General features: G+C 37.7%; 1 protein-coding gene across 1 annotated transcript in view; it reads right to left on the bottom strand.

The window, feature by feature from the left end:
- The window catches only part of GPCPD1 (glycerophosphocholine phosphodiesterase 1), a 50,692-nt gene extending 29,922 nt beyond the window's left edge, over window positions 1–20,770 (bottom strand). Inside the window, exons 1-6 of the mRNA XM_040447627.1 lie at window positions 20,626–20,770; window positions 15,631–15,707; window positions 13,027–13,123; window positions 8,701–8,785; window positions 2,847–2,922; window positions 920–961 (exon numbers count right to left, since the gene is read on the bottom strand). Coding sequence (XP_040303561.1) covers window positions 920–961; window positions 2,847–2,922; window positions 8,701–8,785; window positions 13,027–13,123; window positions 15,631–15,679 — 349 coding nt within the window. The 5' untranslated portion in view covers window positions 15,680–15,707; window positions 20,626–20,770. The remainder of the gene's footprint in view (window positions 1–919; window positions 962–2,846; window positions 2,923–8,700; window positions 8,786–13,026; window positions 13,124–15,630; window positions 15,708–20,625) is intronic.
- Window positions 20,771–23,398: the final 2,628 nt, after the last annotated feature.

Here is a 23,398-nt window from a genome sequence, read left to right on the forward strand (position 1 = left end):
TCCATAAACCAAGCTCTCTAAAACATGTGACATAAAAATATAATCTTTTGTAAATAAAGAAGACAAGACTCTAAAACACTACATGCTAAAGCTATTCAAGTATTTTAGGCTACCTTACAATGTAATATAAATACTGTAATCCCAAATAAAATTAAGGAAAAGAAGTTAAATTCCTATCCAAATACTGTCAAAGCATGTATATTTTTGAAATGCATAAACACAAGTACCTAGGATCAGCAATTTATCTCTGGTTCACAGTCACTGCAAGCACACATTCTGCTCACCCCCCCTCCCTTCTATCTTTGACTTCTACAGTATAGGTTCTAAAATAAAAATGCAGTTTAGCATGATAATGCTATTATACTGTGAGAATTCCAGTCATTGAAGACAACTTAAACCCTCAGGATGAAGTATTTACTGAAGCAAAAAAATATATGAATGGGTAACATTTTCAACATATTCAGAAGAAAAAGCATTGTCTACTATACTGTAAGTTAATTGTTAAAAATCTCAGGAGAATTACTGGAACATTTTGTTTAATCTGGATCTTACTGTAAATGCATATACACATACACAAAATGCACAAGCTTAGCTGAAGAGTTTAGAATGTTTAGAAACATTAATATCAAACATAAATGTCAAAAAGTGATGATATATTAACAGTTAGGTGTAATACTTTCAAGTTAAGTACATTAACTCATATACCCAAAGTCACCAGTCAAATAAAAACCGAAAGGATAAAATTTTAAACTTTAAGAATTATATTGGAAACTATTACTTAACAGAATGTACTTGTTTCTTGGATCTAGTCTCTGTTTTCAATATCATGCTCTGTCATAGTTCCCTGTGCTGTTTCTAATGAAATGTAAAGTAACATCTCAATTATCAGTAAAGATCTTCAAAACTCAGTCTCACTTACTGTGGATTCCAAATTGTCCGTCGTCAATAATAATTTCACTTTCTAGAATTGAAGGAAAATAAAAAAACTTAGTTAAAATTCATGATGTATACAGAGTGAACAACTGAGAAATCACCCACCTTAAGGATTTTTAAAAATATTAAATCTAAAATTTACAAGCAGCCCAAAGTGAATAAGCATATTTATTGTAGCCCTCAATAAAGAATTCCCTTTTAAGGAGACTCTCAAACGGTAAAAGTGCTTACAAACTTGGTGATGATTCGTGGTGTTACAAGAAGAGAAAGAAAACTCCTCAGAGAGGTGCTCTGGAGGCTCTGGGGCAAACCTCTGCACCCACCAATTTATGAGACAGGCTGCTGGACAACAGTATCTCTCGGCTGATTGTTTAAACCAAAGGTCTTGGCACAATTAAAATGCTTATTCTTATGTAGTGCATATTCTGAACTTATCTAAAAGGTAATTCTCCTCAAACCCCAACTATTCTCTATAGCCGGCTACAAGCTTTACAAACAGCACAAACTTACCTGCGTATACAGAGCTGTGAGGAACTACCAAAAGAATAAGTGCTAGCACATTCCCTTCTAACAGAAATTTCAGCTAAGTAAGAAAAGCTGGTAAGCCCCACCATCTTGAGTAAAACGCTATCTCCCCTTCTACTTCCTTTCCCAGTTTTACGATAAACATAAGTCTGATATATTCCTTAAAATAAGTGTGATAGTTTCCAATAAAGATTCTTGGTAGACTTCACGCAGCTCTTAAGTTTAGAAGTTATGTTTTCTAAAAGTATAACATTAATTTTTAGAAGACCAGAAACAACATCTCACTTCTCACAATAAGTAAATATATATTTAACGGCAAGATGCTTCCAAACGCAAATTATTTTTTAATCTTTAATACCTAATTATTTTCCAACCTCAGTATGGGACTATTATAATTCTAAAGTACACTATCACGAAAATTCTAAATATACTATCAAAAATGTATTACAACAAAAAAAGAAAATCCAATAAAGAGGATGGAATGAAATATCTGTTTAAACAAAGATGTGCCCTTGCCACAGGCTAAAGCAGGATCTCTCACTACTTTCTAATCTAAGATAGCTACTAGCAAGCCATTTATTATCTTTAAATGCTAATTCTCTCTAGAAACTAAAAGAAACAGTTTTCAGCACTGAGTCAATTTACAGATGAATCCAAGTGGGGAATTTACGTATGTGAAATGAACTTCAAATTTTATAATCTCAGTATGGAAAAGGAAATTCAAAAATACTTGTATGAAGAGAAATGCTATTTTTAGGCACAAGAAAACTGAATGATGTTTAAAAAACAAAACAAAACTGATTATCCATTTAAACATAGCCAGCAGGTATTTAAGTAAATTAGGAGGAAAATACGTCTGCTACCACCAAGAAATCTGAATGCGTTCATACAAGCTTATTCAAGTACTTACTAGTTAAAAACAAAACAAAACAAAACAAAACAAAACACAATAAATAGGATAACTTATTCTACTGCTCTTACTATTCAAAGTTAAAAATTTAAGAATCTTTGTTTTGGATTAATTCTTTCCTCAAATGTTCTCTGAAGCTCTCTGAGCAAATAATCAAAGCCATGGATGCTCAGTCAAGAAGAATGGTATTTTACAAACTCTGTAACTACTCCAAATGAAAATAAATATTCCACAGTAAATCAATCTAACCACCCCCCAAATAACTTGGCAAGCATTTCTAACAAAGTTTATAAAGAAAGGCAATTAAGAACTGTTTAGTTTTAAAAGATCCATGATATGCTAAGTGAAATTTGCAGTACTGACAATGCATTGACCTTAAACTTTAGAATAAAAATTTATTAAATCCCACTAAGCCATTGTGCAGCATATTAGTAACTTTAATGCATATGCCTCAAACAGATGCAGTTAATGCCCATACCTAAAGGGGTTATTGATCGTGGTTGTAGATGAGTCTCCCACTTGTGAACTATGACTTGGCATGGACCACCGATAGTCTGCAATTTAAAAGTTAAACGTCTGCAATAATTTCTTAGATCTTATTTTCTACCCATGACTCCATTAGATGTTTGTGGCCTAAGTCTTATACTAAATATGAAACCAAGAGATTCATCTTGTTATTTATCAATGTTATATGCCAGAAATCAGGAATGTACCAGGTCACAAAACATGATGAGTGCTGGAAGAAAATGAGGGTGAGGCAGTAAACAGAGAAAAATGAGATGAAACTGGCACATAAAACCATCTTAACCTTATTCTTAAATCTGCCTACAATATTCAAAATATTTTAAAAGAAATTTTCATCTTTAGCTGATGTTCTGTCTTAAGTTAAACTAACACCAAATATAATTTAGGCTTGGTTATGTCAGCAGTCAAGGAATAAAGTAGCTCATCTTAAGTAACTCTCCAAGTGTTTGGAAAAAGCCTAAACTCTGTGATAGTAGGAACAGTAGGTGCAAGTACTTCAGGATCAACGATCACAAGTTACTCAAGGAACTAGAGGGCATAATAAAGTGCTTTATTATAGTAAGTAAATAGCAAGAAGAACATAAGATTTCTCATAGAAACCAGTGTTTCTAAAAGCACAGAAAACCCTAAAATAGAAGACATGTACATGAGTAACTTTGAAGAGTAAGTTTGATAAAAGGGGAACTAACATCTAGTTTTACTCTATGCCTTAGAGTTTATAAACTCATACAGTGTGACAACTAATATTGTCTTCTGTTATCAAGCTCTCTTACTAAAAAAAGAAAATAAAGCTTTATGTGTTAATATCTACAGCAATTAAAAAAAAATGAACTATCAACACCTAAAGGCCTGAAGTACTGTTTCCTAATTTCCCTTTAATTAAAAAAAAATTGACTAAACTTATGTGCCAAAACCCTTAAGTACACATTTTAGAAGCAAAATTTCAAACTGTAACTTTATAAGGTATTTTACATTTCTCTTCTTTTCACATCTTCAGAAGACATTTAATAAAATATAAAGAAGCAAAAAGAAAAAACAAATCATTCATTATCATACCACTTAGGGATAATCACTGTCAATGTTGTCATACATAATCTTCAAGCCCTTTCCTAAGCATACTCTTAAAAAGCACAGAACATATAAGTTTCTCTCTATATACTGTACACTTTTAGATAACATTAAATACTCTTCTATATCATTTTACAGAATTTCAATATTGATGAGTATTAAATGTGCCAAATGAGAACAAATGAGCATGAGACAAATTAGGCACAGAAAATAATTAAACACAAGAGATAATTCTGCCACTTAAAAATAACCAGAGGTTGAAATCTTTTTTAAAACTTGCAAACCTTTGAACTTGAAAACTAAAATAGCATTAGGTATTCATTCAAATCATTAATGCTGGGATAATATAGCAAATCCTTATTTTCTCTAGCTGAATACCTCCCTGTTTTAAGGGTTCACTTATGAACTGGTAGACCGGGCAGATGTTCATGAATTTTTTTTTTTTAATGTGAAACTATTCATCTTAAATATGGTGAATTTCATTTCCACTAAAAAAATAAAAAATAAAAAAAAAGGAGATACATTTAATCCTACATCCGCTAGACATTTTTTACTACAACTTTTCCCTATCACATTTTTCTGTATTTGTATTTTAAACGTCAAACTTTCTAATCCTCAAAAGATGATGCAAATGTATATATCAAAAAAGGAACAATGTTTCTTAGCAATAAACAGCAGCCAGAAAGATCTAATGTATTCCCTTCCTCCATTCTTCTCAGTTCCCCTGCATGCCCTCCTTCCCAGAAAATACCCTCTTTGCTACAAAGATGGTGCAATCTACAGTCTTATAGAAGTTACTAAACCACAGGTGACTTCAAAGGGTGCCAGGAACATAATATTAAATATCAGCAGGGATAAGAAGTGGATAGAAGAGTTTGTTTTTGTATTAATTCAGGTGTGGAACTTTACAAAGTGTTAGCTACAATATCTACATTTAATCACGTAAGAATAGCCCTATGGATAAAATATATATGATAAAGAACATATTTTAATAATATGTTAATAACTCCACCCTCATCTGCTTTAGTAGCAAACCACTACTCCCAGCATAAAATAACCTAGGATTGACAGAATGGACCATTTGAGGAGCAGTCCAAAGAGCTGATTCAACAGGTGACTTATTGTGTATACAAGTGTTCACACTACAAATCCATGTTGGTTGGTACAATAAAATGTTACAATATAGAAAAAAATCCACCAAGTTCCAAAATACACTGAACTTTCAAAATTGTTGTGGCTACTTTATTAAACTTTAGGAGGTAATCTTAAATTTTACCTTACTGAAATTCTTAAGAAATTTAAGACTTAAGCACTGGGAAATTAAAAATCTCAGTAATGACCCCAAAACATGCAATCTTTTTTAATATGCTAACTGTAATAAACTCATTCTTCAAGATCTGAAAAAAAAAAAAGAACAGTTCCATTCTGTAAAAGGCTGCCACAATTTTAAGTACTTTGGAGTCAAGTGTACGTGGATCTTTGAAGAAAAAAATAACATCATCAGTCCAAGACAGTATTCCATTACTGATAGTTGTTTCACAATTTAGCATATATTAAATCAGATAGTTGCTGAAATGTTTCCAAACATACATATTAACAAAAATACCAATAATCTATTTCTGAAAAGAAAGAAAAAAGTATAATGACTGCTTTCTTAAACAGTGACTGACACCAGTCAGCAATATCAAAAGCATGGAGAGAAACAACACGCAGACTGAGGTTTTTGGTCTGTTTTGTTCTGAACAAACCATGTAGCAAAATTATCAACTAGTCATGCAATATTGCTGCTTTCGAATATGAAAAATGCAAATGTAAACTTCTAAAACTTTATTGACTATTGTTTTTCCACATTTTGAAAAATCAAAAAAAAAAGATGCATATAAAAAGGGGTTCTGAGCAATTTTTATCTATGATGGCAGAGGCTAGACCTATAGCTATTTAATAATTATTTTTAATAAGACCAATAGGAAAATGGTCACCTAGGTAAGTAAGCATGAAGTGAAGAAAGCAAGGCAGACAGACATTTCTGAGATGGTTCAAATTTGAGGTTAACAGGTGAAGGTATTTCACATCCAAGAAAATTTTATTAAGAAAACTACTATACAAAACAAGAATCTGGGCTACTGCAAAAATAAACAATCAGGTGCCTATCACAGATGATTCTTTTGTTACAGGATTTTAACAAAAATCAAGGGAGATTAAGAACAAAGTAAGAGATTGTAACGACCTAATTATGAGTAAACATTAACACCTATAAAAATCAGAAGCAGATGAGTTGCTGAAAAATAGCTATTTCCACTGAAATGAATGAAAAATCTCTAAGACAATATAATAAAAAATTGGGTAACATCTCAGTATAAGGTTACATTCCTAATTCCAGCCACAAATATAGAGGGACAGACATGGATAAAAAAATGTTACATGTTCACTGAAAAATCATCTTAGGTGAAGATGTGAAATTAATGGACCATCTGCAGACTCACACCCGTGTTTTCATTCCAGGAATATCTACCACCTTTGTGTGCTACGTTTAAGATAATATTTTGATTTGTCACTTATGACATTATTTTAAAATTCAACATTATTAACATGTTATTAGAATTCTACAAAGTAAAAGAGAATAGCTAGCCATGAAAAATTGAGAGAAAAGGGATTTCAAGACTCTTAACCTCTAATCTAAAAGGAATATGCTACAAAGAGCAAAAATGGACGAAAAAGCATGAATGGTAAAATTTTATTTATTTGCAATAAAATTTTAGCAATGGAAGGGACCTAGGAAATCTATAGTTCAAGCCTTTCATTTTATAAATAAGGAAACTGAAATATGAAGGTCAAGTGACAAGATCACAAGATTCCTAGCTTAGGCTCTACAAATGCTTGGGTAGACTACCTCCTAAAACTTGTGACTCAGCAAAATTCATCTCATTACTCATTTCAGATTTTCAATATTTCATAATTACTTTGCTTTCCTATCATCCTTTATATTCATAAAATATATATCCCAATAGCTTGTATCATTTTACAGTGTAAGGCTCTTTGCACATTAGTTTTATCATTTGACAATGCACAATGGAGACAAAGTTTCATAATTATTTCTATTTAAAATGTTTCACTTAAAAAGCGCCACCAACTTTTAAAAGAAAGGAAGTGTCACTTTAAGCTGGCATGTGGGGAAAAAAACCCTGTAGCTATATGCATGGGATTTTATGTAGCTATTTACTCTAGTCCATGAAAAACATACTTACCATGGCAGCCCCTGCATCACACGGTACATGTGTACACGATACAGAGCACCTACTTAAAGAAACACACTCACCAACACATACTGTGAACTTTTGCAAGTATTACAAGGGGAAAAACTTGTTTTTTACTGTAAGCAGACTTCTTGCCAATTTTTTCAGAAAGGCAATTTGGACTGATTTGCTGCTTTTGGTTACATTTTTAATGAAGAGGAAAAATACTGTAGGTTGGCTTAATTTGATCCATGTTGACAATAGTCTTACTTTAGAAAACTACACCCAAAAGACTCATGATTTTTCTTGTCCAAATACCCCTGTAAGTAAAATTTATTTGATTTCACATATTACAAATTTCACATACCAGGATCCTCAAATAAACCTTCGATGATACGAGTGTTATGACCTACTGTCCCTGCACAACTGTTCAATTTATACCAAAAAACTTTGCCACAATGCATAACCCCTATGCCAAATAAACGATCTTTTCTTAAGTCATTAAAATGAGACTATTGTCAAGATAAGCCAACACAATGATCAACCATAATGTAGTTTTAATTACTGAGTATTTACAATATATTCTTGGAGTAAGAAACGTAATAGGTGCAAAAGACAGCTGAAGTGGCTTTGTCAGTTTTCTTTTCTGTAATGGTGGCTAAGAGAATGAGCTAACAGTGGCTGCTTGCATTTTTTCACATGTAACAAGTATTAAATGATCCCAAAGGGAAATAAAACTTTTAAAAAGGTTATTCCATGTTTTGCTTCCTAGACTCCTGCCTAAACCCCTGTTCACATGCAGCCCAAGTGTGCTCAAAGATAAAAATCTGAAGGAAAAGAATCCTTTCAGGAAATAAGCATCTTTAAAATAAGAGGGAAGAATCAATTTTTTTCTTTTCCAAATATGAAAACAATCCCCAAATAATAAATCATTGTGAGCAAGCAGATTAGGTTTAACAGATATTCCAAAAGCCTTCAGAAAAGATCCTAATCTATCAACACCATTGTTGAAAAAATCTAAAGAGGAATGACTTCAGTTTTGATAGGAGTTAAAACAACGCAGCCACTGAGAGATGGCTGTTATGAAATAATTTTTTTAAAGAATTACTCAAAGCTGGCTATATATTCCTCCAAATGTATTCATACCACATAAGGATTAAAAAAATGAAAAAGAAAACCCTTGTAACTGTTTACTAACAGGTTTACAAAAGTAACAGAAAATGTACAGCTACTGACAACATTCACTTATCATTAAAACCAATTTCATAACAAGAATACTGCAGAAGATACTTACTATTAGTCTTTTAAAACTCCACTGCAGACATCGTCTGCCTCTGAAGTGGCTACTTCCTTGATTTTTAGTACTAAAATATTATTAAGCTAGAGTTCTGTTTTCCTTATTTGATCCAAACTCATATTACTTTGAATGTTTCCAAACTTAAATTAGTTGCTTTTGAAAGAAGTAAGTTTGTTAACGAAACTGGAAACTAGATAAAGAAAACATACCTTTGGTTCTAAAAAGCACCCTCTGAAGTAGCGGTACTGAACTGACACTCCTCTAGTGAGTACAATGGTTGCTTTCCATAACATGCTGTGACAAAAAAGAATTAGAGCAGCAGCATTAAGATGAAGCTAAAGTGCACAGAAACTTCACAATTCATAAAATCCCTCAAGCAAGGTCTGTGACCAACAGCATTTATTTATTCCCACACAAAATTTTACTCCAGGTCTACCCTGCACCAGGCACTGGGAACACAGTGATGAGTAAGGCAGAAAGAGCCCTATCTTCAAGCAGACTGCTTTCTGGCGAAGGTAGACAAATAACCAAACACACACAGTAAGGCTGCTTGGCCTTTCTGACATGACAGGAGGTTTTGGAGGAGAAGCCTCAATGAGGAAGAATTGTCTGACAGGAGTCCTACGTGATGAGAAGGAATCAGCCATAAAAGAGCCAGAGTGTTCCAAACAGAAAAGGTAGCCCAAAGGTGGAAGCCAGAGTCAGAATCTTCTCTGACTTGCCACCTATTCAGAGATGTTACAGGCCTAAGAGGCTTTAGGGCTGAGGCAGGCAAGCTATACTCAGGTTCCCAACTGTCCCTTTTTCTGACTGTCCCGCCCAGCCTCTGGCTATTCATTCCCCTAGTCAAGCAATCAGTATCTGTATCTTCCTTGTCTCAACTCAACGTCTTCCTCCGAACAATGCTACGCTAACATAGTCTATTGCTGTTCTAAAGTTTTGACTCAACAGTGAAAGAAATCACTACAATTCATGATGATAACTGACTTTTACCTTCCAGTCATAGACCAGTGGTATCCAAAGTGTGATCCAAGGGCCATCAATATCACCTTGGAGCTTGTTAGAAATCCAAATTTTCAGGCCACACCTAGAGCTACTGAATTAGAAACTCTGGAGGAGGGTCCAACAATCTGTAATTTAACAAGCCTCCAGGTGACTCTGATGATGAACACTTAAGTTTGAGAGCCACCGTCACAGGCCGTTACCCAAACCTTAATTCAGCATGAATAGTTTGGTGAATAAACAGCAGCTCCAAACGTTCTTCCATGACACCAGATGGCTAGCACGGCTCCCCACCTGGCTCTGCCAAGACAGGCTTTAGGGCATTATCCTCACTCTGACTCAATCCTGGTTCCTAACAAAATCTCCACAACCAGCTGTCACCCATGGTCAACAATTAGATTCATCTGGCAGTAATAAAATACATATGCCTTGGCTCCACCCTAGGAGACTCTGATTTCATAGGTCTGGGTGGAGCCTGGTCATGTGGCGTCTGATCAAACTTCACAGAGTGTCTGAACACGTAAGGTTGGTTGAGAAGCACTGCTATAAAACAAGAATAGCAAATGCTTGGCATACGTGCCCCACTACTTTTCCCTGGTAAGCCTCAGAATCTTTTCAACACAGCACCCCAGGCAGACTCTACCAACTCTGAGGTGAAATTCTCTCTCACCTCTGCTCCAAAAAAAATAGCAAATCTGTAATACTATTTCATTCATAGTCAGCCAGACTATGTGAAACTAGCCCCATGTGTACAATAAAATTAGTGGGAAGCTTTGAAAAATGTGTTGGGCCCCTCTCTCAAGCATTATTTATTCCTCATTGCCCAGGGGTAGGATCTAGACGTGTATTTTTTAAAGCCCTCACAAGTGGGTCTAATGTGCACCCCTGGTTAAGAACCACTGAATGAAAAGAGATGGGGAGAACAAAGCAATGAATTTTTTTACTCCATTTCCCTTAAATAAAGGTTGCAAAGTTAAAAATGAACCAGAACTGTTCAGTGACATCAAAAATGAACATAAGCTGATGAAATTCAAGAAAAGGGAGGACACAGGGACAATGAGGTCTAGTATACCTGCCTGATTTTGAATAGCCCCCTCATATCCTGCCCCCAAATACTATAAAATCTACAAGAGCAAATAAAACCAAAAGTGACCCACATTTTCTGCATTATTAGAAAACAATACTACAACCTTCAAATTATCTTTAAGTTGAAAAAAAAAAATCCTAATAGCCTGTAGGTATGGAGAGGCTTAAGAGATTCTAAAAAAAGAGGTACAGAGGGCTTAGATGCAGACCACACTGAGGGGGTACCTGGGTGGCTCAGTGGGTTCAGCGGCCAACTCTTAATCTCAGGATCATGAGTTCAAGCCCTGCATTAGGCTCCACGCTAGGCTGAAGCTTACTTAAAAAAAACAAAAACAAAAATGCAGAGCACACCAAACACTCTTCTAAAATACAAGAATGGTGTCCAAGGCAAATGTCTTTTCTATCATCTTGTATCATCATCTTCTTTCCTTCATGTGAAACACTATTTATCTACATATATGAATCAATTACATTTCAGTGTACTTCAGTAAGGCAAAAGTGGCTGGTCCCTTGAAGTTATGTAGTTAAGTGTTATCTGTTCACATAATTTTGGCCAGGTTGGCGGAAAGGGACTTAAGACAGGTGACAGGGCAGCTCAAGCATCCAGAGCAGAGTTGTGTTTTAGGAACAAGTTCAGAAAGACATGAGGTTTTACTTCAGATCAGAATGGCTGATCTGAAACTGGAGGAAAAACCAGCCACTAAACAGGAACGAACATCTCATTCCTCTGTGATCCCAGTATTTACCAATAAAACTTCACTTGCTTTGGATTCTGTCTTCCTCTCTGCCCCTCCCCAACTTGCACTATTTCTCTCTCTCTCTCAAAAATAAACATTAAAAAAAAAAAAAGCTGAGAATTGGCTGAAAAATGTATTACACTAATGACAAATAGGGAAGAGTGTTTTTTTTTTTTATTTTTTTTTTCAACGTTTATTTATTTTTGGGACAGAGAGAGACAGAGCTTGAACGGGGGAGGGGCAGAGAGAGAGGGAGACACAGAATCGGAAACAGGCTCCAGGCTCTGAGCCATCAGCCCAGAGCCTGATGCGGGGCTCGAACTCACGGACCTCGAGATCGTGACCTGGCTGAAGTCAGACGCTTAACCGACTGCGCCACCCAGGCGCCCCGGAAGAGTGTTTAATAGATGTTTTTTCTTTTTCTTAGCTTACATTATGATACTGTATTGTTATTTTCCTTTGCTTCGCCATTGGTGCTCCTCAAACTATTTGCTGCGAAGGACCAATTTTTGTTTGCTTGCCTGTCCTGCAACCAATACTTCTGGTCTATGTATCCAGTACAACAGAGATGAATCCACAGTGACATGCATGAATGTCCCAGCAATGTCAAATTGCTATAAACATTGCTTGCTCTTAATTTCTGTATTTCTCCCATAATGCACTGACAATAAAGTTTTTTCTTTAGCACTGGCCCACAGGCCACATTTTCAGTAGCACTGCTCGACAGGAAAACAGAATTTGAGCCTAATAATCACACAATCTGGTGCTTCTCCCTTAGGCCATTGTGTTTGTATACTATTTAAGATTTCATATCTCCTTACCTCCCACACATAACATCTCGACAACCCATAACCCTTCCAAATATCCCCAACTGAACAAGTCCCACCTTTATCGACATTCATGATTCTTTACTGTGTAGATGATGTGACCTAGGCTTAGAGAAATCAGATCTGCCCAAGATCACAGTTAACTACAGAACTGAAACCAGTACCCAGACCCTCCTTTCTCTAGGGCAATGCACCAATACACCCATGCTAAGTTTAGTGTTGTATTTAATATTGGTTGTGAATTCATTTCAGTACATTAGCTAACATACTTGTTCCACTCTCTGCTACAGAAAATTATTTTATAGGCTAAAGCAAAAATAAGATCTTTTATCAAGAACATGTACTGAGAGGGACACCTAGGTGGCTCAGACAATTAAGCATCTGACTTCGGTTCAGATCATGATCTCATGTCAGGCTCTGTGCTTACAGCTCAGCACCTGCTGGGGATTCTCTCACTCACTCTCTCTGCCCCTCCCCTGCTCGTGCTCACTCTTGCTCTCTCTCTCAAAAATAAACATTAAAAAATAAAATAAAAATATAAAAAAAAGAATATGTACTGAGAGCCAAAAGGTAATACCTAAAAAAAGTTAAAAAAAAAAAAAAAAGAAAGAAATAGCAATATAAGCCAGTTATTTAGAAAAATGGTAGTCACTACCAAAAGAACTAGCCAAAAGCTGAAAACGGTTGAGAGGTAGAAATTGAGAAACAGAGAAACTTGTTTGTTTACCACCAACCTTGTACAACTACCTCACTCTTTGGCACATGTGAGAACTGATAAAAATTAAAACTAGAAGAGGAAACTATACGAAGGTATCTTATAAACCCCCTAAGTTTATAATGTGAATGTCACAAGTACTCTGTCAACTGTTGTCTTCCTGCTTACCTTTCACCTGTCTCATTTTCTGGAAGAAGAGCCACAGCATTTTGAGGACTCCAATTTCCCAAAGCATCACAGCTTCCACATATGGCAAAAACTTCTCCTAAAGAAACAGAACAACCTGTTACAGTGGGATAAGTAAGAAAGTTTCAAATTTCAGTTTAAAGAAGAAAAGAACAGTCCGTTGCACTAGATCACCTGGATACAGAGTCCCCTTTAGCAGATGGAGGAACCTCACCAGAGACATGTGTTGGACCCTGCGTTCTTAACTTGACCTACCTCTACAGAACCAAAGCCAAAGAAAAGGAGGGATGTGTAGGGATGAACTATCCTTCGTTTGTTCAGCTCCTTAACTGAGCCAATAACAAGCACCAAGAAGACAGAGTGATCAGTCTGAGTGATCAGTTCCTACCTTCAAGGCAGCTTCCAATTTAAAAAGGCAAACACTAAATGCATGTTAAGTATTCTAGAGAAATAGTAACCAGTATTTTCCAGGAACAAACAGTGGCTATTAGCACACTAAACGTCAAGAAAATGATCAATGGGAAAGCAGCGATGTAACAACAATAACAAAAACTACTCAAAACAGACTCAGAGTGTGACAAATCTAATTTTCCTTACTAAAATAATGACTACTGCTTTACCTGAACATTTATCATCAACAGACAAACCAAAATACAGCTATTGCCTACATTTGCTGAATTTTGTATATTCGGTAAAAGTCTACAACTTCTTGGATAGAAGTATGAAGAAGTCTTTGACTTATGTATCAATACATTCTGAATTACTACAATTAAAATTCATAAAAGAAAAAGATGAACTGAGCCCAAGTGAACAAAGTTCAAGACAAACTCCTCCACATTCTGAGTAACTTCTAGGCACTACTCTAGTAAAACAAGAACTATAGTTGGGTTCAGCCACCTGCGTGAGTACTCTGTAAGCTTGGACTGTCTAAAACTTAACTAAAGTTTCAAGTGCGATAGTCCTTCAGGAGTTTTCGGGGTTCTAAATACATGTTTGTCAAGCACAGAGGGGTTACATATAGAGATTTCACATCAAAATACTTACCAATCCTTTAGGGTAACCAGATTTTGTTTTGCAGTAAACTTAGGTTATCACTACCCTCCCTGATACAAAAAGAAAAGATTAACACTGTTGCTAAATACAAATATTCTCTTTTGCACCTACAGATTCATCTACATTCACATCCACCACGATCTTTCCTCTAGTCATTAAGATTGAGACCCTCATCAAGCTGACCCTTCTGTGGCTAATTCTGTGCTTGGTCCATTTGCCTGGTAGAGCCAAGCTCCTCCTCCTAGTTTAAGCTGCCTGTGAACAATTCCCTGAGAGAGTACAATACACTTCTGCAGTCTTCTACCCATAGAGAAGGCTCCAAACTGGACTAGAGGTGAGCTTCTGACCCAAAGGAGCCAACCTATCAGCTGACTAGCAATCTTCAATCTGCAGAATCCTGCCCAGAGATGGAGCTTTACCAGATCTTCTTGGCTAAGACTTGAACTTGGACAAACACACATTCTGTCAACTGCTCTGATGGCTGCTATACCAAAGATACTGGATATACACAAGTGAACCACTCATTCATTCTTTGAACACATATTTTACACCAGCTCTGAGCCAGGTACTGTGTTAAGTGCAGGCACTCAGCATGAACACAAGGTCAAATTTTCACAGTGGTTACAATCTATCGATCTCAAATAAAATCTTTTTTTTTACATTTATTTATTTTTGAGAGACAGAGACAGAGCACTAGTGGGGGAGGGGCAGAGAGAGAAGGAGACACAGAATCTGAAGCAGGCTCCAGGCTCTGAGCTGCCAGCACAGAGCCCGATGCGGGGCTCGAACTCATGAATCGTGAGATCATGACCTGAACCGAAATCGGACGCTTGACTAACTGAGCCACCCAGGCGCTCCTCAAATAAAATCTTAAAGGTACTAAAATTCTGAATTTCACAGGGATCCTAACCTAGCTAAATGTGGGGTTAGAGTAGGGAGAGTTAAAGGGGAGAAGGGAGGTCAAAGATACAGACAGAGGTAATAATCTGAAAAAGCCCCCAAAAGAGGGAAGGAATGTTAACAGATTTGAGAAATGGTCAGTTTAGCCAGAGTATATCAAATAAGGAGATCCATATCCCAGGCATGATACTGTTTTGATTTGCTAGCTTACACTAAAATTATTTCACACTGCTTTAATAGACAGCAAGAAATACAAGTAGCCAAAAAAAAAAAAAAAAGGAACAAAGTTATCTTAGCCAACTAATTTTATTTCACCAACTTCTTGCACTAGCAAAACTTCCCTCATTTTCATAGTACTTAAAAATCATAGTCCAACTGTCTATGGAAAATTAAATACATTCACAGTTTTCTTGGAATACATGAGACTAAGATATTTACTATTTGGGGAAGTATGGGTTTTTTTCATGAGTTTACTATACTCCAAGCACATTTCTGACATCAGGCAAGCCCTAAAGGTATCTTCATCTAAAAATTAGGCCCATTGTATTAACAAACTCTATATTTAAGACATTCCAGATAAGAAAAATGCTCATTTAACTTAAAATTTTGTTTTAAAATAAAACTTTACAATACCTGGTAAAAGAGTTCCTCTTATTTCAAAGGTGACCTGAGAAGGTGTCATTCTGATGGATTTATTTTAGAATGTTGTGCTAGAAAGAAGAAGAGAAAACGTCATTTACAGTATATAAAAATCTTAGCTCTAGATAGCTACCTCCAAGAAACAAATTAAAAACAAACAAAAAACCCAAAATACATCTCAATTGTGAGCAAAAGGTTTCAGTAAACTTACATATAAAGACTTTTTAAGAAGTACCTAGCAATTTTTAGGGCCTAATGTTAAAACCTAGTCTGTGTGTATGGGCCAGAAAGACTGCAAAACAGGTGTGTCCAAACATTTTTTTTAAGGATTCAAGATTCTCTTGTTACAAACTTTCTCTTCTGATAAGCAGCTGGTCTGAACTCAGCCTATCTTTCCAGACAAGGCTCATGTTATGAAGAAGAAAAAAAAAGCAAAAAAACCCAAAAAAACTACAGATAGAAAAAAACTTGGCTCAAGAAAAGATTTCTACTTCGGTAATGCTTCAACTTTAATAACAAGGAAACAACTGAACAACTTAAGTACCATTCACTGAAACAAACTAGTTATGTTCTGCTACAAGAGGGAGATTCTGCTTCTAAGTAATGTAACTAATAACTTCAAATGAAACACAACCCTCCCCCACAAATCATTCTTTTCAGATTTTCTTTGTATTAACCATAGGACTGTCATTACTCTAGTTCTATAGACTGGAATTTAGAGTGTTGACTCTGCAATCTATTACCAAATCCTGTTGATTCTTACATCCATGCCTATCTGTCTACAGTCTGAACTTCATTCAAACTCCTAAGTATCCGTTATAACCTGTGTTTTGGCTTCTAAATGTCTTCCCAATAATATATTTATGTCAGTTAGAATATTCTTCCTCATGTCCCTGGCTTGAAATTAGCTTGATTACTTATAGAAATCTAAACCCCTAAGCCTTTGATGTCCTATCCACATTTTCTCTTTAGTTGATTTTTAATTACTTGGTTGTTTTCCCCACCCAAACCAGTCTGTTTACTATCCCCTAATTTAAGTACCTGAGGGAAGATGACAAATAGATTTTTAAAAATATATACAATATCAATTCTAAAATGGGTTACACAATTTATATAGAGAAAAAACCCATACTCTACACAAAGGTAGATCATATTCCACATAATTTCTCCAACTCCCTCTGAATTTCACCATTGTGAACCAATGTGTTCCTAAAAGAATTTCAATGGCTCTACTCTGCATCATTTCATTAATTTACCAGCATAAATGTTACTTGCATTTATACATTATTTAAAAAATCATAAGGTAATTTTCACAGCTATTCATTTTTCTGTTACCCCCCCCACCGCATGCACAACTATGTGATGGGCATTTAATGAACACTGCTACTCCAGTAACTACACTTCAAAGTCAAGGTGGATCTAGAGCAGCAGTTCTCACTAGGGGCAATACTGCTGGCATCTAGTCAGTAGAGGCCAATAGTGCTGCTAAACACATGCAGTGCATGGAAGAGCTCTCCACAAATCATTACCCAGCTCCAAATATTAATATAGCTGAGTTTGCGAAAGCTGATCTATTGGGTGCTGCTATGAAGGTCAAGAATCCAGGCTCAATGTTAGCTACGTATTATTTATCATCCCACTTTCATCAATTATAAGACGCAAATGTTAAGTATATTAAGCAAGACCACCCGTCGGTGTCATATCACCTATATACAGAATTCCCTATTTGATAACTCTACTATTTCAGCTAGAAAACCCAAGACCGTGCACTGGAGAAAAACCTGTCCTTGATCAAAATAATTTCTAAGATGCCTTAATCCACTTTCTGTGTCTAAGAATAAACAAGATCTATTTAAAGCATATACATCCAGTTCTAGCAAAGAATGTTCTAAATCTAAAAATAGCTCTACATTGTTACCCCCTCGTCAACCAATCCAAACATCTTATTAGCTCTCCTTTAACATGACATATCAATCTGAGTATAACTCTAAGAGTAGGAATAATCCTTTTCTAATAATTAGTTGACTGAAACACTGCCTTCTTACATTTAATTATTCATGTAATATAAAGAAACCTCAAGGCTAGCAAAAGAGCTTGGCTTTTACGTAACTGAATTAATTTAAAGACACAGCAAAAAGCCCCATCATCCAGCAAAACTGCTGAATAACCAACCTCAATCTCTACCTAGAATTGTTACTTTCACCCAGTGTTTACTGTCACAATTTTCAACTAAGATTACATCATCTCGTCTACATAATTACATAGGTGGTACTTAACTATTTTTGATCACTTTTAAATATCTACTTCAGCCAATTTTAGGGAAATCAAATATAATTATTCCTATATATTAAAATCAACAATGAGTACAAAATTACCTCTAAATTTCTACTGCATTAAATGGGGAACTTACACAATAAATTTAATAAAAGAATTCAACTGATCATTAAAACTGACTTTCAATCTTAAGGCTGCTTGTAAGAGTGGCCATAGTAACTTGTCTGTAAACAGCTGCAGTAAAGGTACTATACAAACCTATATACACAACCACAAAAATACCACCCAAAAAAACCTCCCTGGACATCAACAAAGCATCATTTTCCGCTTGGATTGCCAAAAGTCCTATAGTCTGGTTTAATTTCCACTCCCCTTCCTCCCACAATTTAATATCATACCAAATAAAAGCCTGGGGAGCTGCTCCTACACCAGTTTACTTGATCGTGGACAGAGGCCAAAATTCTGGTGCAGCACTGGCATGTACAATTTTGACACCCAGTTACCACCAAAACAGTGACAAAGTAAAATACTGTCCTGTCATGGAACACAAAATTTACACACTCACCAACTCTTCTTCCATACAAGCCAAAAAACCCTAAACCAAACCAAACCAAACCAAAAAACCACCCCAACTTGGAGGGGGGAGCTCTTCCAGACATACACAAAACATGATGAAAAATCCTAGTCCTTTTTATGTGTATGAGCTGACTGTAAATGTTATTTAACCAACTCAATTTGTTTTATATATAACTTCCATTTTGCGCTTTTTGAAGACAAATATAAAACAGTATTCTTATCTGAGATTTTGAGTAGCATTTAACACTATTTTAATAGTTTTTTAAAGACAAGCAATTAGTAAAATATGAGATTGCAATTTACATTCAAGAAATATTTCAGAGTTTACACTATCTGCCAAAATAAATTCTACTCTATTCTTTTTGTCAAATAAACTATCCCAACACATGATCTTACTGGTTTACCAGCTTGGGGAACAAAAGGGATAGTTAAGCAAACCAAAGGTACAGGGACATTTAGTTTAGAGCTAAATTGAGGTCATAGATATTTTTAGCTAAAGTGTGTTTTCCTGGCCAAAAAGAACATCTCTGTTTTCCTTCAAAAAGAAAAAAAAGCCATTTCCAAGTCTTGCTCTTTCTTAGACGCCAGCAGCTCTGGTCCTCATAACTGGCCATAAGGAATATATGAAATGCCTAGGTTTTTCAGAGTTCATTTCTGTTCACCCTGTCGTAGGATCCCCCCACTATTCTGACCCCAGTACAGTTGAGCCAATATTTTAATCAAATGTATGCAGACATGAATGGACTTTTATAAAAGAAAGCGTTTCTGGAGATTTCACTCAGGTTAATTCCTTGTTCAACTTTGTAAACAATGCAGTAAAACTCTTCCAAATGTTTTCCATCTCACTTGGTCTTGGTATTATTTCACGTATAACCCACACACTTTTCCTGGCGAAGTTACATACAAAAGGATTTGATTCATCAACCTACATTCTGTAAGTATCAAATTTTACCCACTCTGCTGCTGTAAGACCTCTTTCGTGGTCACTATTTTTCTGAACACAACTTTTTCCTAAATCTTACTTTGTCCTGAATACTGGTTCTCCCTAGTCCTTAAGTCCAGAACAGATGAGGCCATGTGCAGGTTGACCTGTTTGCTTCATCCTGACTTACTCCTCGTCTCCAGAACATCAGGAGTTGACAGAGGACCGATAGCTTGTATTCACTTCTTAGCTAAGTCACAACTGTCAGAAATGTAGCAAGATGGAGACACATGCAGGGGCAGCGGAGGGGGGAGCTGCTGGGGACACACAGGGAGCCCCACAGCACAGTATGAAGAAAACATCATCAGGTCGAAACATCCTGTTTGGTTGGATCTTGTTCTACGTTATCACCGCATCAGACGGCACGGCCCGGCGGCCTCAAAATGAAACAATTCTCTACGATTCATGACTGAATGCACGCATGATTCCCTTTATAAGCAGGCAGTGGGGTAGGAGGGGGGCTTTGGCGCAGAAGTCATCAAGGCAATCCGAACAGCTCTGGGAAAAGTACAGCTTTGGCGACAAGGTGCAGCTCTCCCAAAACTGCATGGACAGCACAGATGTCTATTCCTGGAACCTCTTCCCAGGACAGCAAGGCACTTTGGGGTTTTTTTTGGAATACAGCTGAATTACACAAGCATGCCTTCCACTATGCGGTTGGGCAATTTCAGAAAACAAGCAGCCGCCAAAACACCGGGAATTACTTATGGACGGATCGAGAGGGGGTCGGCGAGGGACACGCTGCGGGTTAGGGGTACGCAAACGACTTCAGCGCCAATTTGTGTTTCTTCGTTCCTTAAGTTCGTCTCCTCGTGGTGGTCTTACGCTCCATGCCTTCTGCTGCATGGAAGAGACTTCACACATTTTTCAGAGGGGAACTAAGCACCAGGCAGGCCAGCGGAATCGTGGCAGCAAACAATACAAGTCGAATAAACAGAAACTGCCCACCGACGTGCGGGCGCCAACGTCCAGGCCGCTGTTTGCACACACACCCCACCCCCCGGGAGGGGGGTGGGCAGTGCCCGCCGGGGCACCCTGCCCACCCCTCGCCCCGCCACGTCCCCGGCCGGGCCGCCCTGACAGCTCCACCGCCACGTGAGCTGCCGCCGCGGCCCCCGTACCGAGCGCCGGGCCAGGCCTCTGGCGGCCCGCCTCACCTGCCAGGTCCGCGGGTCCGCGCCGTCGCCGTCGCCGCCGCTACCGCTGCGCCCGAGAGCGAGGGCCGCGGGCCGAGATGCCCGGCGCCCGCCGTCAGCGCCTCGCCAGCGCTCCCCCAGGCAGCCCGCGGCGGCGCCCGAGCGGCAGGAAGCGGATCCGCTCAAACCGGTTTCAGCTGCTCCAGACCAAACCGCCAGGCCACCCCGCGGGGCGGGGCCGGAGGGGCGGCGGGGCGGGGCGGGGCGTGACGTCACGCCGGCGCCGTCCTGGCCAATCGGCGGCCGCGCGCTGGGGGCGGTCTCGCGCGTTCCTGGAAAGGGAATCGGCGGCTGGGGGCGGCCGGGCATCCCCGGAGTTCCCGCCGCGAGCGTTTTCCGCAGACCTCGAGCCGAGGCGGGATGCCGCGCAGACACCCGGGCTTGGGACTTAGACGCGTTCCTTAGTCGGTTCCCGAAGCCGCCTTAGGACGACCGAATGTGGAGGCCGGAACCGCAGTTCTGAGTTGCATTTTTTGCCATTCAAAAGTGATGGAAATTAGCAGGCCTAAGGTTTTCTGGAAACTTTCTTTCGTTACAAAACAGCAAGCACATTTGGACCAAATCTTTAAAGTTGAAAACGAGAATTAGGTGACCTAAGATGTTTGAGCGTTTATATTACAGAGCCAGCAGCGTCACCTGGGAGCTGTCAAATTCGCATTCTCAGGACCTTTTCAGCCCTCATCTAATTTGCGTTTAACGAGATCCCCAGGTTATTTGTAGGCAAATTAAAGTTTAAAGGAACTTTTCCTAAAGCAAGAAAGACCCTCTCAACAAACGTAGTACTTTTTTGTTTTCTGAAAAATCGACCCTACAAGAAAAAAAAAAAAAGTGAAGTTTTTTTCTCTCCTTTGATGGTCCCAGAAATATTAATCAGCATTTGCCACTTACCTAACTTAAACTGTTACCTGCCCGGCATCAAAGTTAACCTCTGGTTAACCTCTAATACAAAATTACGTTAGCAGATTTCATTTAAATCAAGTGAGGTGCTGACAATTAAAGAACTACCTTTTTAGTGAATGTTGAAGGACTCTTGCAGTTAAAGACATAGCTCCGTCTTGCAAGTTGGTTGAAAAAAAGCGTTTGTACTGGATAAACGCTAGCTTTAGAAAGTTTCTAGTTTTATAAATCAAATTGCTCACGACCACATTTGATGTTTGAGCTTGGATGAGATCCCAGGGCTCTAATGACAATGTCACCCATTCAGTTAATAAATAATTATCAAGTGCCTGCTTTGTGTTAGGCACAGGATGCAGTGGTTTTTTGATAGTGCTCATTTTAATCCCAAATTTCTTAAAGACTTAAAATTTCCTCCCAATTATGTACCATTATCTGCTGAAGTCTGCTATTGTACATTTCTTAATAGCTTGGAGTCTATATCATTTCTTTCTGTTGTTAGTCATACTTGAGCGATGGATTTCTTCACCCCAAGTTTGCTTCCTTTAAATGTGTGTAATAGATCTTTGTTTTCCTGTGATCACCACTTAGTCAAGTTATTATTGGCCGATGTTCATGGTTCAAGTTGATGGACCCAGTCTGTGTTCCTTCCCTAAATCCTGTTGAAATTATAGAAGCATTACATAGATTCGAAAGATGCCATCAGTGGGCTGGAAGTTGAGGAATTTCTACAAGATCTAAAACAAGCCAATAGCATTAGATGATTGGAAGAAGAATAAGGACAGAAAAACCTGGACCCACACAGGGGAAGAAGGTACTCCTGGAGATGCCATATTACAAAACCTTGCTTAAAAACTCTTTAATAGTGCAAGATATTTTAGATTACATCATATATGCCCCATTCTGATTGAGACATTCAGGTAGAATATAAAACATTCTTTCCTCCTGCCACTTCTGTGGAATGTTATTATTTTTTAAAAACATCATTGATGAGATTGATTTACTCATTATTTCCAGAAGAGCTCCATATATATTGAATATTACAAAATATTAACATCTTATTTGATTACATAATGAAATATGGTACCTCATTATCTAAAATCAACACTACATGATCTCACTTTATACTGTAATTTTTTTAAAGGTGGTGATGTCATCAGCTAGATCCCAACACCTGACCTTTACTGCCCACTTGCTTGTACTCACAAACCATAGTCTTGCATTTTCCCTTAAGCTCTTCTTTCAACTTACCTCTTATCTCAGGCCAGTGAAACTCAAAACCACCCCTCAGGTGATAGCAACTGCCTTGACAAGACCTCCCACAGGCCCAGACCACCTGCACCCTTTGAGCTAAACCCCAGCTCCAGCCTGCACAGATGGGCCATGGAGTGACCTCTGGAACGATCTACCATGACCTTTAACTCATTAAAGGTAAATCTCCTCCCAAGGAATGAACCCCAGCCTCATTTACGTAACATACAATGTATGTATATGATGTTTCCTTAAGGCGCATGCTTGACCTTATGTCCGCCTCTACATTTGATGACAAGGCTTCCCTATGGAAATATTCATCATAATCCTACACAGAGGGTACCCATTCACCCTCTCTCGGGGAGTCATGGCTTTGCAAGCTATTCCAAGTGATCTCCTTATTTGCTGCAAATAAAGGTTTTTTTTCTTTGTGTATCAACTCAACCGGTGTAGCTTCTGTGACTCACCAAGGAGCCAACTCACGTTTGCTGGGTTAAGGTAATGCTATTGATGGAAAAGCTCTAGATTTAGGGGCCAGACTTCAACTTGAAACCTACCCCTCACCATCTGACATTTTGAGTATATATCA

This window comes from Herpailurus yagouaroundi, unplaced genomic scaffold, assembly GCF_014898765.1.
Source record: "Herpailurus yagouaroundi ecotype Mexico unplaced genomic scaffold, PumYag 196, whole genome shotgun sequence".
NCBI lineage: Eukaryota > Metazoa > Chordata > Mammalia > Carnivora > Felidae > Herpailurus > Herpailurus yagouaroundi.